Consider the following 20209-nt stretch of genomic DNA (forward strand, 5'->3'; position numbering starts at 1 on the left):
ACTGTACCCATAAGGGTCCTCTCATACACAACTCTGAGTTTGCTGTGGAGGCAAATACAATTAGATAGGTACTGTACAAAATGAGTTTTTGGGGAATGCCATGAAGATGTGTGATGCTGATAATTTGATGATGATGATGTGGATCCTGTACTTACTTTCCCTTTTGAACTCTCTCCACACAGGTGACTCACTAAGCTATCACAGTGGATTCAGATTCTCCACTCTGGACCGAGACCAAGATACCCATAGTACACATTGTGCTAGAGTATATCTGGGTGCATTCTGGTATGGTGGTTGTTATAATGCAAATCCCAATGGGCTTTATCTGTGGGGAGCTGATGATACTCATCATGCTATTGGTGTTACATGGAAAACATGGAAAGTCTTATATTCCTTGAAGTCTATTAGTATGAAGATCAGACCACTAGCTCCAAGAGAAGAGCTGGATGAAATGAATACAGATGTCTAGTTTCATTGTAGCAGAACAGTTCTGTCTGAGGAAGTGACTTGATACCTGATGACAGACCAGGAATCAAATCTGTTAAAGGAGTAGTTCACCCAAAAAAGGACTTATTTTCTAACAATTACACACCCCATGACGCCTTGAATTCATGGAGATTTTTTTGTTTTTGAGCCAATAATTTGATGACCGGCGCTCCGGTAGGAGGCTCAAATGCAGGTCAATTGAGTCTCCTACTGGAGACTCCACCGATCATCAAATTATTGGCTTAGGAATGCGACAAAAACGAAAAGTATCTATGAATTCAAGGCTTCATGGGGTGTGTAATTGATAAAAAAACAGTAATTCTTTGGGTGAACTACTCCTTTTAAACCTGTTTCTCGCCATCTCCTGTTTTTATGCCAGAACTTCTGGGAACTCACTAATTTCACAGCCCAGGACACCCATTAAGACCTGAGGCCCATTCTAAAATGCCTTCTAAATCAGTAGTTCTCAAACTTTTTCATGTCATGGACCTCCTAATTGATATGCATTTGGCCGCAGACCCCCCCATCAGAAAATGTTTTGTGCCAGTGACCCCGAACAGAAGATTTATGTTATTTTATTTTTTTAATCTAAATTACAAAAATGATTTAAAAAATTGCAAATGTACCAGCTCGCAGCGTGTCACGAAGTGTCGCGCATAAATGCGTTTTCTAAAAAACGTATGTTGCTGCTATATATATATCACCTGTGTCTAATGTCCAAGTGTATTTATACAAGTCTGTTTCCCTGAATGTTTGTTTGATCGTCTGTGTTCTCTAGACTGGTTTTGCAGTCTGTTCCTGTTGCTAGTTTGCTATTCTACTATGATATCTGGATAAATAAAATAAAAGTCTTCCATGTCATGTTTTTGTCCGTCTTCCCTTGCATTTGGGTCCTACTTTGAATATTCCTGACAAGATGTACAGTGCATGTTCAAATCATGTACAATTTACATGGCTTAAGACCATGTTGTCACAAGGTCACAATCAGTCATGGTGGTGACCCCTGGGTCTTTAGGTGAAAAAAAAATTAAAAAAATAAAAAAAAATATATATATATATATTTTTTTTTTACTTCTTATTCAGATATTCATTTTTATGTCACATTAATCCAAGGACCTGAATATCGTACTTCTCTTAGAAGGTTCTCAATAAGGTAGGATATATAGAGAATCTACTCTTTGGAATGCCGCGGATTCTATGCTGAATATCTCCATCTTGGTCTTTAAAGCAAACTACAAAGAAATGCTCATATCCAAAAAGCAGTAGATTTGATATTCGACCAGGAGTGTATGAAGTAGGCCTACTGGTTGAGTAGCCTACTTCGGGAGGGAGGGAGATAGGCCTTTTGAGAGAGGGGGGAGTGGGTGATTTGGGGTCTAAGGATTGCACTCGCCACCCTCAAGCATTCACATTTAACCTCAAATTCTGTTATTTTATACATATTTTCTCCACTTTTTGTTGTTGAAGATTCATCAGATTTTTACAATAATTACAGTGACAACATAATGTGATATAGGCTACAGATGAGACAGACACAGTTGAGACATATGGAGATCCAAATGAACCTGTTGGTACACTCTGAGAGTGGACAGGTGTGATTAATTTGGTAATCATCAGTGGTGGTAAAAGTACTAACATTTTTACTTAAATAAAATAAAATACTCTGTTTGTAAAAACTCCAGTATTCAAAATTTACTTGAGTAAAGGTACAAAAGTATTGGCATCAAAATATACTTAAAGTACCAAAAGTAAAAGTACCCATTATGCAGAATGTCCCCTTTCACAGGTTTCAAATGTATAATGTACAAAAAGCTTTTGAAAATAGCCGATCTACAAGCTCACAACGCTCGCGATTCGTCACATTGTGGGAGCTTGCAGCTTGTAGATCAGCTATTTTCAAATAGCCAAAGTTTGAATAGGACTGAAGTGGTTAATGTATGTTTTGCAGTGAAGTAAAAAGTACAATATTTGACTCTGAGATGTAGTGGAGTAAAAGTAAAAGTAAACAAAATGGGAAATACTCAGGTAAAGTAAAAGTACCTCAAACCTGTACCTAAGTACAGTACTTAAGTAAATGTACTTAGTTACTTTCCACCAATGGTAATCATTAGCTGCTTCACATAAAGCCCAGACTTAACTGAGGTGCTAGAGTAGATACCTCTACTCTTTTTCTGCAAGGAACTGAAGTAGCTACAATAACACTATCTGGTGAGTGAGTGAGTGCCAGTCTGGAGTCTGTGGTTCTTTAATCTGTGATGTTGGTTTGTGTAGGGTGTTGAAAGGTTTGTGGTGGAATCAATAACAAAGTTAGAATTTCATTGAGTCGCTTGAGTCTTTTCTTGCTTAAAATGTAGCCTTCATGATTCAGTCCAATAGTTTCATGTTTTCAACAGTGGTGGAAGAAGTACTGATGTTTTATTTGCATAAAAGTAGCAATACCACAATATGTACTGTTCCAAGTATTCAAAATGTGAATCGAATAAATCAGTAGGCCTATTGGCATTACAATATATAGAGCAGGGGTTTTTCAGGCCAAGGACCCCTACATGAAATTGTTGTTTGGCACTGCAGTTGCTTTATTTTGCCAGGAGATGGCGAAGTTCACCATCCAAACCACAGAGGGTGCACATCATCTTGTGCAATATACAGCAAAGTGTGCTTGTTGGTTAATTTACCAGCCAGATATCAGTCTAATATTTAAAAGAGCACTTCACCCATTTTAAACCTTATCTGGTTGGTCCTCACTAATGCGCAATATAAGATGGCACAATTTCTGTCTGCTCACTCAGTGTCTCATTGGGGGGCTGTGGACAGTTCAGAAACCTTAATGACATCATTGGTGGTCATTTCAAAGATTTAAAACTTAAGAATTATAATTGAATCAAGTACAGTGGCTTCTATTTCAGTGTGCTAACTTTAAAGGAATCCCCTTGATGGAATCTCCATCGATGATGTCACTGTAATAGATCTGTACAGTAATCCATAGCATATGTGCTTTTGAAGGTGCTCTGTTCAGATATCCAAGCTGAAACAATGGTTAACATGGACTTCTCATGGTTGTGGTACCAATTCAAGTCAGCTCATAAATGACCGGGTTTTCACACAGCCAGGAGGATCAAAAGGGTGCTCAGGAAAAAAACAGGCTGGTAGAAAAGCTATAGGTGGTCTTCTACCGTTCCTCTTTTGAGAGCGTACTGGCGCACTGTCATCAACACCATACTCGTCTGCCCACCCTGGAAGATATCACCAACTTCCTGCTGCCTCGGCAGAGCAAACTAAACACATCCTCAAGGACCCCTCTCATCCTCGACACCACCTGATTTACCTAGTGCCCTCTGATGCATAAAAGCTTGGACCACCAAGCTTAAAAGATAGGTTACTTAACACCAACAAGCACTGAAAGACCCCTCACCCGCAGCATGGTTGACAGTCTCTCTGGGGCGACTTACTAATGGATCAAGTGCAATGTTTCAAATTGGTGCAATATTACATTCATCCTTGGATGGAATCGAGGAATATCGAGTTTATCTTTGTGCTATAATTACACTTATTCTAGGGTAAAATAGGGCATACGTGGATAAGCATTTTATGTTATAGTATTTGTTTAGGAAATATTTGAAATTTCTAAAGTGTTTCTTATGTGTATTTCAAAGACACATTCAGTTGACATTCTTGTTAGGGTTAAAACCATACAGACAGTATTTTTTTTTTTTCTACCCTTCTGAACAGAATACAGTATAATATACATATATGTATTTTATATGTACACATACATAAACGTACACTGGCGATGCATAGACATGAGACTAAACAGCAAGAACAAATCCATCTCTTCAACTTACAGGAAAATAAATATGCAGTCTCAAACATTGGCATCATTCTTTATAACGAACACAAAAAAAACATTTGCATCAAACATAGATCTATATGGGCACCAAGGATATTCTTAAGAAAACATCAACATCTGTAGAAACAACTCAAAACAAAAAAGAAATAGAATATTGGTATTGAGGCAAGAACAAATTATAAATACAGCACACTGCCAAAAGCCACAAGCCACATCTCACTGGAATTCTAGACAGGTTTAAAACAATAATAATTTAAAAAAAAAATCCCTTATAGGGATTGAAATAATTGGGAGCTAAGAACAGTTCTCCAAAATAAAACTTCCAAGACTTCAAGATATTCTGTGTACCCCTGGTGGTTCACGTAAACTATTCAATCATTTAACTTCCTGTTTTTCTTCATCAAGGATTCCAACGGCACTCCGGATCCTCTTCAGAGAGATGGGTGATTCAGGCTTCAGGGTCCGGTTTGATGGGGGAACGCTCCTCCTTCTTCACGGTGTCTTCCAGGTTCGGTCTGATGGGGGAACGCTCCTCTTTCTTCACGGTGTCTTCCAGGTTCGGTCTGATGGGGGAACGCTCCTCTTTCTTCAGGGTGCCTTCCAGGTTCGGTCTGATGGGGGAACGCTCCTCTTTCTTCACGGTGTCTTCCAGGTTCGGTCTGATGGGGGAACACTCCTCTTTCTTCAGGGTGTCTTCCAGGTTCGGTCTGATAGGGGAATGCTCCTCTTTCTTCAGGGTGTCTTCCAGGTCCGGTTTGATGGTGGAACCCTCCTCTGTCTTGACACTGGCCTTCTCCACAGACATGGCCTCAGAAATGAACTGCACACAGGAGAAACAGGTTTGTGATATCATTCATGGAACGGGCACAGCACAAATTTGTGTCTATGTCTTTAAAGGTGAATTTTCAAAATTTCTACCATTTTCTTTAACTTTCTTTCAATCTTTTTGTTTAATTTTATTTCTATCAACGGTGTACACACCCCCCAGTAATCTTTATTATTACATTTCAAGTCTGTGAGTACCTGTATGATTGTATGTATGTGTACATACACATATATATATATATATATATTTTGCATTTATTTTTTTTACTTACTTTATTTATTTTTTTCTTCTTCCTCTTTTTTCTTTTTCTTTTTTTTTTTGATGGCTGTTTTACATACAGAGACGATGCCGGGTGAAAATGTAAAAAAGGGGATATGAATATAACTGTACATGCATATATTATGTCTGTGAAACCTAAATTGAATTCCCTAATAAAAAATATATAAAAAAAAAAAACTTTCTTTCTTTCTTCCAAGGTCAATGCGTCTATATATTATATATAGACTCTGCTTCTCGATTATTCGATTAACCTTCATGAGCAAGATTAAGTCTGTTATTTCTAAATGTCGGTTTGGATATATTTTTGGTTAATTGCCCAGCCCTATTACAGATGTACCCGTTCTTCCAAAAGAGCAAGGAGATGGTAGTCCACGCACTCTTGAACTAAACGGATATCATATTACTGTATATCATACATCTAACATACTATATATAAACTCTTGAAATCATACTGCTATGCTTGAGGTATTCGATATGAAGACTGTGGTTATTTTGCTACCTATGGTTAATAATAAGTCTAGAATATTAAACTGTTCCACTGAGTCTCATTTGCTGCTGTCAGCTAACAAATGATAGTCTACTGTCAAATAATTGTCTATTGACAAAACAATATGGAACTAAAATAATTCTGTTTAGTTTGTGCTGTTCATTTACAATATTTGATAATGCGTTATTTGTTTCGATTTGTGACCCATTTGTCATATATAGTTCAATCATATTTACCTCAACTCTGGGTTTTTTGGCCTCAGATACCTCATCATCTGTTCTTTTGACTGAGGAGAAAACAAAAACGTAACTGCATGCATCACACTTTTCATTAGGGCATGGCTCCTAGCTGAGATTTGCGCTCTACCTTTTCTAGCTAACATCAAAATGATTAAAGTCTTATTTCTAATTTGTGGTAATAAAACCCAGCTAACTGGACCACTCCCTGAAATAGACCACTTAAAATGTGGAAACTAATTCATGCTTTACACGTTTGTCTTTGCGTACTGCTGGGCCTGCAAGCTTACCAGATGATGTGGCCATGCTGGATGCAGATGGTCTCTGGGCAGCTGGGGGCTCCTAAAGAAGACAACCCATCAAAAACAATAAAGCAGTTATTTTTGTGACAGTAATGGCTGCCATTAGTGTATTGTTGATGTATTCAACTTACAGCATTTTCCATCACTACAGGGTGATTTGGCAAGAACTCAGGTTTTCCCATGGCCACAGGACAATTTGCCAGCTCAATCAAAGCATCCCTTGTGTAGGATATTCTTCTTCCTAAAACAAAAATGTATAAAGTGTTCCTATCAACCAGCCATTAGTTTCATTTCAGCCAAATCCCTCTAACCTGCTGAAGGTAATTCTTACTAAAATATTATTTACATGGCTCCGTTGTTTGCTGTGCCACCTGTGTTTGTCATCATCTCTGTCAGGAGACACACGCGTGTGCGTGCGTGCGTGCGTGCGTGTGCGTGTGTGTCCGCAGCTAATCTTGCATACTATTTAGCCAATCAGCGTCATATTTCTTGTGCACACTGATAACAGGCATTTTCCAAATCGGTCAACAACTATGTCATTTAAAAGAACAAAATCAGAGCAGTTGTCAGTCTAGTTATGGCATAAGCCCCGCTAGGCTGTGGAGAAGAATAGGGACGCTAGGGTTCATGTGGTTAATATAAGATTCTCGATGCATGCATAAGGAAGAATACATTGTAATGTTGTCAATCCAATGGTCTTCGAGAACACATAAAACCGTGGTTATCTAACATTCGCTTACATACCTTGTGTCTGTATTTGCCGGCCCATTTCTATGGGGGCACTGCTGTCAATGCTTGTTGAAGCTGTGAAGAAAACAGACAATCACGAGTCCGTTATCCATTAATTAACCCTCCAAACAGGCTCTCACCTACAGACCCTGTGACCTAGGACAATGTTATGGCCAGTTAATATCTGCATGAAAAAGGAATTAAAGTTGCCTAAAATGCATGATTTGTCTCATCGCAGCATTTACTGTACAGGTCAAATACTATTCTCACTGCTCACTCCTGGCATGTTTATAGTACTTTTTTTTCCACTTTCCACTTCTCTGATCTGCTATATGTTTCTTCTATGTCTGATAGCAATACACCATTCCTTGAATGTGAGCATACTTGCCGAATAAACATATTCTGATTCTAAATGGCTAAACACAAAAGCAAGCCGTTCAATAGTTATTCCAAATCATAGGGATTGATTGATGTACTTTATTTAGTAAGACATGAGAACAGTAGTACATGGAAGTACAAATTCACAATACAAGGTCTACTAAACTGGAAGACTCATTAAGCACTGAGCTTGTTTAAGATGAGATCCCAAGGGTACTTACCACCGTCACCATTGAGATATCCCAGAAGGGCTTTTCGATCAGGTCTTCTGACACGTGGAATGTTGTTCTTCTATGGGAAAGTACAAATAATATTGAAGGTCAATCCCCAGTCCTGCACTGGGTGTAGCAGTGATTGTGACTGGGCTTTGAGTAACAGTCACGTGACCGGGCTTTGAGTAACAGTCACGTGACCTAGTTTTGGTACACAACACAGCCATTTTACAAGATGTAACCATATACAGTACAATGCCAAGTTTGGTCATCATAAACAGGGGTGCACATAACTTTTTCGGTCCAGTACGCAGAAGAGCACCTGGACATGTGACTTGGTGCGCATGGCGCCCGTCCCGTTTTGTCAACGGGGGGGGGGGGGGGGGGGGGGGGGTCAGCCCGGACAGTTTTGTCAACGGGGGGGGGGGGGGGGGGGGGGGGGGTCAGCCCGGACAGTTTTGTCAACGGGGGGGGGGGGGGGGGGGGGGGGTTCAGCACGGTGCCCACCGGACAGTTTTGTCAACGGGGGGGGGGAGAAAAAAAGGACGCTCTGCTTCTAAATTCCGCCGATTTTCGCCGTTTTTTTTTCTCACGCTGTTAGATAAAGCCCCCAAAGTTGGTGCCCTGTGCTGCTGCGCTGATTTTATCCGCCAGATTGGAACGTTCACGGCATATTTTGCACCATTACGGTGCGTTCATCATCGGTGACGAGTGCCTCTAACAGCCGCTGCTGCACGCAGCCAGCGAGGCAATGCGAGGCGATGCGAGGCGACGCGAGTCATATCTCTCCCCCTGTACCTAATGGCTGTACATGGGGCCGACGGGTGCTTTAGAGTGATTGTGTGAGTGTGGCTTCAGGAAGTAAATTCCTAGCCTCGATCTCCAGGCTTTTATTTTTTAGTTTTGCTAAAAAATAAAAGCTTGGAAATTCCTGTCCCAGCTGTTGGTGCGCAAAAGCGCCTCGCGTCGCCTGATGTGGTGCGCATTTTTTATTTTGGGTGCGCATGCGCACCTGCGCACCAGTTATGTGCACCCCTGATCATAAACCCCTATTGGTATATGAGATATTCCAGACAAGATCTCGACCGGACGGAAGGACAAATGGACTTTTGATAAACACCACTCCACCTTCCCTAAAGATAACCACATATCAAATGTAGTCATCCTAGGCTTCTGGACAACATCTCAGACAAATGGACAGACAGAGCTTGAAACTATAGTATAATAACAAGTACATTTCCTGATGAATGTACAATATAATATTACACAAGTGATTTCATATGAGTGGAAAAGAACACTATGACACACTATGGAATGCACAATTTTATTAGAGTATTAATATTAAGAGGCTGCAGATCACATTGAACAGGGCAGCAAGAATGGTCTTAAGATGTGGATATGAAATTGGTACGGTTGAACTGCAAAGCATAATGGGATGGCCCACAGTATCTGAATGTGTGAGACAGCAATCTCTTGCACTGATTACAAAGATTAATGTGTCTAACAAGCCAGTTAGTGTAAGGAATCGGTTGACATTAGTTCGTGACAGTCATCTGGTCAACACAAGATCAAGATGCAAAAACCACTATGTTATACCTAAAATAAAAACTATCATGGGAAGCAGATCTTTTATTTTTAGGGCGGTCAAAATATGGAACTCATTGCAATAATTTGGATGTTTGTTTAATGATTCGTGCTTTTTTTTCTTCTGTGTCCTATTTTTATAGTAATAAATAGTTTTTACAATGGTATGCGGTCAGGTCTAGGCCTGGCTCAGGGAGGAGGACGCCCCTGCCATGCATAGTCCACCATGGGTATCCATGGTCATCCCTTAGGTGCAACAGGCCTAAGGCCTAGTAGTAGGTGTGTATGTGAGATGAGTTACATCTTTTTATTGTGTAACTCTGTATATTGGTACTGTTTTTACATTATAGTATGTTGCAATATGTTTATTGTAATTTTAATTTTATCAGTATTGTACACTGTACGTATGTAATGTATTGTATTTCTGCTTGCTGGACTCTTGGAAGATTAGCCTCGGCTAAAAGAGATCCAAATAAAATCAATCAAATCAATCAGTATTGAGATAATGTAATGGATAGTCTAAATTCCTAATCTGGACCCCATTTCCAGGTTGATTATTATTTTATGATAAAAGTTTTTCACTTATGCCATTTGACTTTCACATGCTTGGACAGCTGCAAGAAGCGGTGGTGATTCAAGTATGAGAAAATAAACTATTGAAAAAAGTGAGTGTTTATCATAACCGATTGGCACCGCAAGGAAAATAGCAACCATTTGCCCTTTAATTTTGAAGTAAGGGTGTTTCGGTGAGAATAATTCAAAGTGACTTACTGCAGCCCTTCGCACATACGATGGATGAGAGAGATGCACATTGTTGAGCAAAAACAAAATTGGCTCAAGAGTATAATACTCCTTGGGCAGCCCGTCCTTTCCAGTTCTGAAAGAAAATAGAAGACAGAACAGATAATTGGCATCCTATATTCTGATTATAATCACATTCATCTTGTTATTCAACAGTCTGACTGTATTTAGGCTAAACAATTCCAACAAGTGGTATTAGTGAGTATTTTCCATACTCACTAATAACCACTATATTGCCTCATATACACTGTTCAATTTGTTTTCTAACACTTCCAACAGCTGACTGACTGGCTAATGTGTTTGGGGAGACCGTTTAACTTCTGGTCTGTAAACATACTATTTTTCAGTTTAGCTAGGCCTACATCAATTTATAATGTTCAATATAATTATACAGTGGAAAATGGACATGCTCCACTTGCAGATTTTACTGGGGAATGGGATATCTATAACTTGCTGTCAAATATTCAAGTCCAAATCAGCTTTGATGATGGATAAATGGGCAAATGTTAATCCAGTGAAGGAGGTAGTGCAGGTACATCTGTGGCCGAGGTGTAAGACAAGCAGAAGTATCACAAAAGAAAATAGTCTGCACACGAGTGATACTGAAAAAGCGCAGCCGTATTTTTACGTTGTCAACGTTTCGATTATCAGGACATTAGTATATATTATGCCCTGATGATTAGTTATTTGTCCTGATGATGAAGTACATCCTGATACAAGATTTTTGTACAGGATTTTGTAAAGAATACATTGAGGACTGACAGGAGCACTCATCCAAGGTCACTTCGACTATGCATGCACCTCAAGGTACCATAGCACCACAAAGGCCTTAAAAACAAGACATCCCAAAACAAACTGGTAAGGCTACTTCTTGGCCTTACATCTACAGCTCATCTAACCCCTGCTCACTTTCCTAGGGTCTGATGGCTCAGGGTAAAGGACAGAGTACAGCTACTTGCAATGGGCCTGGTCTACAAGATACACTACAACACAAAGACACCCATGTATAGTAGCTGTCAAATTACTCCACAAACGTCAATGAAGTCCACAATCAGAGGACGGGAGCTCCACTAATCACATTCAACCCAAATTTGGCTCAAACAAGGGGTTAAATTTGTTCTCCTGCTATGCCACAAAAATGTGGAACGCCCTACCAACAGTTGTAAAGGAGTGTAAATCGCCATAGATATAGAAGCCTAGATACCTCATTGGCCATTGGCGCGACCTGTATCGCTCAGGCGGCTGCCATAGAGGGCAAGCTGCCACTCAAAGTGACTACTGGCCAATCACAGCACGTTGACTACTGATTAGTGGCTGGGTTACAAAAAGACCTGCCACCACCTGCCTCTGATTAGCCTACCGAACGTCCCCCTCTGTGACGCACGCGGAAACTGCCCGAGGGAGGGCAGAAGCTGATGCGTGCCCGAGATACAGACGCCTCAGAGCCGGAGGAGGCGTCTACCTTTATATGTCGATGGTAAATCCCTATCTACTTCAAAAGCGCTCTAAAAGAGCACTTACAGGTGGCTGCAATTCGACACTGGTCCTTGTAAATGTCAAATCCCCCCTAGCCTGGTAAACTCCTCCCTCCGGAAATCTCATTTGTATTTGTTTTCAGGAGTGAGTCTGGCCTACAGGCCTGTCTGGGCGTTTCTCCGGAGTTCATAACATGAACTCTATCAGTGTCCTCGCTCATTGTTCTGTGATTGACAGTGTAGGTTGGCCAATCAGGTGGAACCGAGTGAACCCGAATGGAGCCGAGAAAAATGGAACCGGCCGCCATTGAAATTCTGTACACTGTTTTGGTTTTGGTTTTAAAAATTCAAAACGCTCTCAAACTTTACTTTTAAGATATCGTTCGGATAGAATTTAGTTGTTTAACTTCATATATGTGGTCAATTACTCATAACGGAGCCTATTTAAAAATAAAAATTCAGAGAACCGGCAGGGGCGGGCAGTGACACGCATTATATCCGAAGTAGTCAACCTATTTTCGGCATGGCTGTTTCAAAAGTCCCCTTGCATCACGTTGTCACGTTGTCTGGTGGTCGGGGAAACGAACTGCTGATTGGCTGAAGGGGTTGTCACTTGTAAGTCAACGGTACTAATCCCGCCCAGCTCCCGGCCACAGCCAAATTGCCCATAGAGGCCTGTAGGCCAGACCAATTCCTGAAATCAAATGCAAATGAGATTTCCGGAAGGGGGGGAGGGGGGACGGTTACCAGGCTAAACCCCCCCCCCCGAACTGTTTACTGTACATTTGTTTTCTAACTGTTCATGATGTTTTGCATGTTTGTTCCTACTATTTGGTGCCATTTCAACCTACTAACTTTCTAGGCTATAGGAATAGTCAGGGGACATGTACAGGTGGATTTGCATCAGCAGCAGGGCCCTGTTACGCTAGCCTGACAAACCTCCCCCCTTCCAGAGGGAGGGGTTTACCAGGCTACTGTTATGTGGGCCCTGTTATCTTGAAATGAATGCCTCTCTGAGTTGACTGTCCCCCAGGGGACAGTCAACTCAGGGACACATTCATTTAAAGATTTTAAGCATTAATAATACATTTATCACAATTAATAACATTTGGTGAGAAACATTAGAACTAATACTAAATAATAATAATAATAACTGTTTATTTTGTTTGAATTGTATTACTTATATTTGTAACTGAAGCTGAATAAACATGATTGGGAACATGGCATTTTAGCTCATCTCTACTCAAAACAAAGTGATTATTTAATATTTAATTCATGCACCCTGAGGAACATATATCATTGTGTGCTATGGTAGAGAGGCTTCAAGATATGTCATACGAAAACAAATGGCACTGGTGATGCGAGGTTAACTATGAATAACCCCTGTCATTCCCCGCCCCCTCCCCCGAAAAACAAAACAACAACAAGTCACAAGTTCACAACGCAATGTGCGTCGCACATACTGTATGACGAAGTATAGGGCACGGTTATGTACCTACCCGTGAATTATGTAGTTGGTCCTGACATTTTTGGGCCAGGCGAACTCCCCGAAAATCACATCATCTCCTTGAGTGATGATCTCTTTTTCCTGGACGTTGTAGTGACGGAGAACACTCAGCACGTCATCCGCCATGATTTCACCTGTCATTTCAGCTCACCCGTCTGAACCATACTGTAGTAGAGTCTATGGTCTGAAGAGCCCTGAATGAATCATCTGTAGATTTAACGAGTAAAACAACATTCAAGCTCACATTTAGTGAATGGAAATTCTCCAGTAGAGTAGGCCTAAATGTAGTTTGCCTACTTCAGTAAAAGTAGACCTTGATGTTACTTTTTTCATGCAGGTTCATAAAACATGTGCCGCACATTCATTGCATGTGAAACTCGAGTTCTTTTTACTTGTTAAAACAGTTTATTTGCTGAAAACACTGTAGAGCTGACAGTATTTCAGACAAGACAAAAAAAAAACAGTAACTTGGACATTCTTACATTTACATTAATATTCATGACTTTCACAATAAGACTCACAAAAGAAACAATACTGACCACTTTGCCTGCTTGCACACAAATAGGCGGGGGGTAGAGGGATGCCTCAGTCTTTCTTCAAAAACCTTTACTTTTCTTTTCTTTACTTTATTTTACTTTACTTCTATTTTATTTAACTTTCTTCCCACTCTCTTACACAGAGTGCTCTCTCTCAGTCGAATGAGCCGACTGACTCACTTTAGCAGGTGTATCAAACAAAAGTTGATTACAAAAACACAGATGTAACAAATGAGACATAATTGGAAACTTACAACACATAGAAAACACTTAGAGCGCCCCCAAGAGACGTCACGTGAGTCGGTCATTACAAGGACAAATACTGAAGAAATAAAACACTCACTTCACAGTATTTACAATGTCTGGCCATGGGAAAAAGGTTGCATGCATTATGCATTGTGAGCTTGTAGATCGGCTATTTTCAAAATATTTTTGTATACAATTTGAACTTGTGAAATGGGACATTCTGCACAACGAGTACCTTTACTTTTGGTACTTAAAGTATATTTTGATGCCGATACTTTTGAACTTTTACTCAAGTACATTTTGAATACGGGACTTCCAATTGTAACAGAGTATATCTACATTGCAGTATATACTTTACTAAAGTAAAACATGTGAGTCCTACTTCTTCCATCACTGTGAGAGCAGTGAGAAATGATGAGGAGCTGACCAAACTTATTATTATTATTAATATTAATATTATTATTACAATCTCAGAAGGAGGCCTTGTACCCAACATCTGGGCTGCACTTCTGGCCAAGACGACAAAACCCGAAGCAGCAAGGGATGACGAGGATGATGAGGATGGTGGCTCGACCAAAGACATCCAGTTACAAGAATTTTGAATAATTTCACAAGCGTCATTTAAATGTGTCGAGTAACTCTTGTAATTCACTCTTCTAATAAATGGATATACCTTATTTGTTGTCATTATTGTGTCCTGACAAATGTCATACATGGGTGTCCTGGCCACACAATGTTTTGTAATTGCAGTAATACTGAAGTAAACTAAGTCAGATTCAACCAAAATATGCAATCTTTGCAGCTCCATTTTCAGGGAATCATTACATACAGTGCATGCACGTGGTATGGAAATTGATACGCGGATTACCTGTATACTATTTCCAATTGCTTAGAAAAAGACCTGCTTGGGGTAAGGAGGCAAAATAATACTGACACACCTGGAAAAAACCCTCTGCCATTGACTGAAGGAATAGTCATTTAGCTTGAGAGTGGGCCTATTAGCTGGTCATCAAGTTCATTAACCCCTTCTGCTGTTGGAAACGGCAAACAGTTTATGGTGTGCCATAGGCCTACTGTAGAAGCTTAGCCACGGGGCACACAGAATTTACTGTCCATATGGTCTTGCTCTTAAAAGCTGCTGTGGGTAAAAAGTAACCACTGGCCATGGTATTAACATGGTTGTGTTTTTACTTTTTATAATATGTCTTACTGTCTTTCAGTCATGTTTACAAGACTGTAAGGGATAGTGATGGTCATTCATCCCTACAGTCCCTTACAGAATCCTTGGTATTCTGATAATCAGAATCTTGATCAGTGTTTCTCAAACTTTTCAGTTCATGGTCAGTACTCAGTATCATGTTAGTATCATGTTAGTGTCATGTTAGTATCAAGGCATTAGCCTGGCATGGCCAGATTAATATCACTGCGTAGATATTAGTCTGGAATGTCTGTGTGGAACTTGCATTTCCGAGGGGCAAATTAAAAAGGGGTGATGCTTATGTTCCCTCAGCCTTATGTTCCCTCAGTCCTAAGTTCCCTCAATGATAAAAAATAAAACAAATCAAATCAAAAGTATGTCACATGTAACATACATCTGACCCACCATAATCAAAAGGATGACGCAAAAAAGGTTACAGCTTGTTTCCATTGCGGTCCCTTCCGTAATGTGTTGGTGAGGTCACCTGTTGGGGTCCTCTGAAAGGGGGTGCAATGATGCGCCTCGCCAGTCCGGATATTACGTTTGTGACGTCGACCCACCATTCTCTGTACGCATTAGGCAATTTTAATATAGGATAGGCCACGTCCGATTTTATTTAATTTCGTTGGCTATCCCTTGGCCTTATGACAAGGGATAGCCTAAATGTGTAGAATAAATAAAAAGTTTCAACATTTTTGTCAACTAAAAATTGCATTAGAGCCTGTGAAAATTTGTGATTCCAAATGCATAAAGATAACTGATAGTAGGGGGAATTATGTGAAAAATCATTACGAGGTGGATACAGGCATGATATTTGCCACACATGTAAACTGTAAACTCAACATCATGTGTGTGCATGTCTGTGTGTAGGGGACACAGGGAAACTGTCAGCACCTTCCCTAAAACATAGGGACAACGCTCCATAGGTCCCAGACTTCCAAACTGTGGAACAAACTCGCCCCTTTGCAGTTGGAACTACAGACTCACTCCCAATGTTACACCGTAATCTGAAGACACCTCAGACTCCACTTTAGCCTGTAGCACTTGACCTAGCCTTGACGACCATGTAGTCTTATGCAAAGGTTAAAATGTAATTTCCTATAGTTTGTATATTAGTTTCAATGTACATATAATTTATTTTTTGATATTGCACTGTTTGGACTGATGCTAGGTTCTTGGTTGACCTATGATCCTATTACTGAGGCACTACACTGTCTCTATGCATTTGATGTTATTTTGCTCTGGATTAAGAGCATCTGCTAAATGCCTAAATTGTAAATTGTAGGACTGTTTTGCAAACCATACAGTATGATACGGCACAGGCTTATGAAACAGCTTTTTTCACTTTATGGGAGAAGCCTATGACTAAGTTACAGAAGTGGTAAATTGTATCACCAACTTTATGTAACTAATAATAATAATAATAAGTAGTGAAAGCTCATCTGTCAATCAAATAAAGACAAATAAATATACTAAAATAAATAGAAATTAAAGTGCCCCAGCATGATAATCTATAGGGCAAGACCCCTACGGTCTTTTTTACAAACCAGTATTGTACTGCACATGGCTTATGAAACTATCTTATATTTTGACACTACTTGCCTTTTTTTACGTTATGGGAGGAAACTGATTACAAAAAGATAAAATATGAGAGAAGTGAGCAGTTACAGAAGTGGTTAATTTCATCATCAACTTTATGTTGAAATTTGTGGACCAGTAGATCATATCTCACACTAGATCTACTGTAAATGGTGCTAAACAGCAGTAAAAGTGGTTCTCTGGCTGTGTGTGTGTGTGTGTGTGTGTGTGTGTGTGTGTGTGTGTGTGTGTGTGCGTGTGTGTGTGCGTGCGTGCGTGCGTGCGTGCGTGCGTGCGTGCGTGCGTGCGTGCGTGCGTGCATGTGTGCGTGCGTCCGTGCATGTGTGTGTGTGTGTGTGTGTGTGTGTGTGTGTGTTTATCTTACTTTCTGCATATTCTTATTTATTTTACTCTGCATATTATTTATTTTACACTCATCTTCTTGAACATTACTGTTTAGTATTGAACCCATGTGTGCCATTTGTGGCTCTTACTAGACTGCCTCTCTACCCACTAAGCTACGGCCGCCCCAAAGGACAATTTGATATACAGTACTTCCAGCAACTACAGGCGTCTAATTTATAAACTGTAAACATAGCAACATCATTTGGTGCAAATGTGTGTGCATGTCTGTGTGTAGGGGACACAGGGAAACTGTCAGAACCTTCCCTAAAACATCCGGGACAACGCTCCATATGTCCCAGACTTCCAAACTGTGGAACAAACTCCCCTTTGCAGTTAGAACTACAGACTCACTCCCAATGCTACATCATAATCTGAAGACACCTCAGACTCCACTTTAGCCTGTAACACTTGACCTAATCTTGACGACCATGCAGTCTTATGCAAAGGTTAAAATGTAATTTCCTACAGTTCAAAGTACTTCACAGAGTTCATTATTCTAGATCCCGTCTATCTGAGATATACCCATCCATTACAGATCAATGCGAAAGGTGTCACGCTTCCCCATGCAATCTGAGTCACATGTTTTTTCTTTGTCCCATACTTAATATATTCTGGAGTGATTTTGCCATCCTGTCAAAGGTTCTAAGCTTTGAATACAGATAAACCCTCTCATAGCAATATTCGGGGTCTCAAGCGTCCCCCTCCAGACTAATTCTACACAACTAGACATAATAGCCTTTACATCTCTCTCTTTACATCTCTCCTGGCAAGACGGCGTATTTTACTGCAATGGAAATCTTCCAAGGCCCCATCCATCTCTACCTGGCTAAAGGACGTCATGTCTTTTCTGAAGCTGGAAAAAGATTTGTTTTTCTGTTAAAGGCACCCCCACTATTTTCTTCCATAAGTGGAACCCTTTTATTAACTATTTCAGTTCATTACAAACATTACCTTCTGACTGAATTCCCCCGCCCCCGCCCCTCCTCTTCCCCGTCTTCCCCCCTCCCCCTCATACCCTGTCTTTTTTATTATAATTGTATTTCTCTTCCTTCCATTAATTATTTCCTTGTATTTTCTCTTATTATTATGTCTTTTTTAAATTGTTATCCTTACCCATTTTGTTCAGTTTTTTTGTGCTTCAATAGTTTTACCAACATTGTAAATCCTCATACCATGCAAATGTTGGATTATTATTTCTCCATGTACACAGAGATAACGGTGAAGAAAACAAAAAAAAGGGAATACAAATGTACCTATGTACCTCTGTAAGTATGTACTTACAATATTCCCTAAAACATTTTTATTTTTATTTTTATGTCCTATACTTTGTATAGTTTCAATGTACATATCATTATTATTTTTTATTGTACTGTGTAGACTGATGCTAGGTTCTTGGTTGACCTATGATCCTACTGAGGCACTACACTTTCTCTATGCATTTGATGTACGTGTTTTCCTTGTTTATTGTAAATCGCTCTGGATTAAGAGCATCTGCTAAATGCCTAAATTATAAATTGTAGGTCTGTTTTGCAATTGCAAACCATACAGTATGGTAACGCACAGGCTTATGAAACATCTTTTTTCACTTCATGGGAGAAAACTGAAGACAAAAGATAAAAAAAGAGAAGTATGACTAAGTTACAGAAGTGGTCAATTTTATCACCAACTTCATGTCATCGGTGGACTGGAAACAAAAGTCAGCCAATTTCAGCGGCCCTCATATTTGTAATTAAAGAAATGATAATAATGATAAATAGTGATAGCTCATCTGTCAATCAAATAAATATAAATAAATACATAAAATAAATACAAATTAAAGGGCCCCAACATGATAATCTATGGGTAAGACCCCTACAGTCTTTTTTACTAACCAGTATTGTACTGCACATGGCTTATGAAACTATCTCATATTTTGACACTACTTGCCTTTTTTTTACGTTATGGGAGGAAACTGATTACAAAAAGATAAAATAAGAGAGAAGTGAGCAGTTACAGAAGTGGTCAATTTCATCATCAACTTTATGTTGAAATGTGTCGACCAGTAGATCTCACACTAGATATACTGTAAATGGTACTAAATAGCAGTAAAAGTGGTTCTGTGTGTGTGTGTGTGTGTGTGTGTGTGTGTGTGTGTGTGTGTGTGTGTGTGTGTGTGTGTGTGTGTGTGTGTGTGTGTGTGTGTGTGTGTGTGTGTGTGTGACACCCATGACGCCAGAAAACGCCAGGACGGACAGACGCTGCCTGCAAACTTATAAAGGACTATTTTATGAGTGGGACGGCGCTTTAGATATCATCTCCATAGCACTAGCACGCAGACTGACACGTGCAATGTTCGAATCCAGGTTGTGTTATTAGCATGTCGGAATAACGGCGTAAACAGCGTAAACAGCTTAAACAGTGTAAACTTCTCATGATTGTGGTTTGCAACAATTCGGATCCACATCGGGTCGTAAATGATCGGGTTGTCACACACACACACACACACACACACACACACACACACACACACACACACACACACACACACACACACACACACACACACTACACTTAAACAGGATTAAATCACTGTCCAAAACTTAACTATATAGCCTACATACCGAGGGCATAACCCAAAAGTCTGCACATAGTTTGTCTGCTGCGCACATCGTGGTGTATGGATAGTACGTGTGGATTTTTTGTGAAAAAATCTGTCTACAACTTTTTGAGATATCTTGCTAAAAGATATCTGAGACAGACTAGACATAGGGTCTAATTTGGGATGGGGGACTTAGGGCTGAGGGAACATAGAGCTGAGGGAACATAAGGCTGAGGCAACATAGAATAATAATAACATCCTCTCAGAATAATAACATCTCAGATTGATATAGCACTTTTACTACTTGAATACTAGAGAAACTCATTTACAAAAGATGTGTACTAATAATAAATATGCTAAATGGTTACTTGGAACAGTTAACTGTGGTGGACATTTACAAGTGGGTTTTGGGCAGGTACCACTATTACCACAATAACAGATAGCTTTACTCCTTATACTATTTTTAGTTGCCATGTGTCTGATCATAGACATGAGCTCAAACATAAATGTAATGCTTGA

General features: G+C 39.9%; 1 protein-coding gene across 2 annotated transcripts; it reads right to left on the bottom strand.

The window, feature by feature from the left end:
• Positions 1 to 4643: 4643 nt before the first annotated feature.
• Positions 4644 to 13934, bottom strand: LOC311043394 (parafibromin-like). 2 transcript variants are annotated; one of them, XM_084054620.1, is made up of 10 exons: positions 13790 to 13934; positions 13689 to 13758; positions 13142 to 13356; positions 10138 to 10243; positions 7792 to 7861; positions 7204 to 7267; positions 6595 to 6697; positions 6452 to 6503; positions 6162 to 6211; positions 4644 to 5153 (listed from the first exon to the last, which is right to left on the bottom strand). In XM_084054620.1, the coding sequence occupies exons 3-10, from the start codon at positions 13288 to 13290 to the stop codon at positions 4782 to 4784; spliced, it is 966 nt and encodes a 321-aa protein (XP_083910746.1). In that variant the 5' UTR covers positions 13291 to 13356; positions 13689 to 13758; positions 13790 to 13934; the 3' UTR covers positions 4644 to 4781. The 2 variants fall into 2 exon arrangements, with proteins under 2 accessions (XP_083910746.1, XP_083910747.1); XM_084054621.1 differs by having other exon boundaries at positions 6595 to 6700; positions 7207 to 7267; positions 13142 to 13934.
• Positions 13935 to 20209: the final 6275 nt, after the last annotated feature.

Source organism: Gymnoscopelus microlampas, assembly GCF_963454915.1.
Source record: "Gymnoscopelus microlampas genome assembly, chromosome: 4".
In the NCBI taxonomy this organism is placed as follows: Eukaryota; Metazoa; Chordata; class Actinopteri; order Myctophiformes; family Myctophidae; genus Gymnoscopelus; species Gymnoscopelus microlampas.

Bases quoted from the DNA above. Each gene is read 5' to 3' on its own strand.
- LOC311043394 (XM_084054620.1), bottom strand. From the start codon at position 13,290: ATGACAGGTGAAATCATGGCGGATGACGTGCTGAGTGTTCTCCGTCAC. The intron at 10,244-13,141 runs GTAGGTACATAA...ATTTTCTTTCAG, and splicing joins ACCAACTACATAATTCACGG to AACTGGAAAGGACGGGCTGC. The intron at 6,504-6,594 runs GTAAGTTGAATA...TGTCTTCTTTAG, and splicing joins CTGTAGTGATGGAAAATGCT to GAGCCCCCAGCTGCCCAGAG.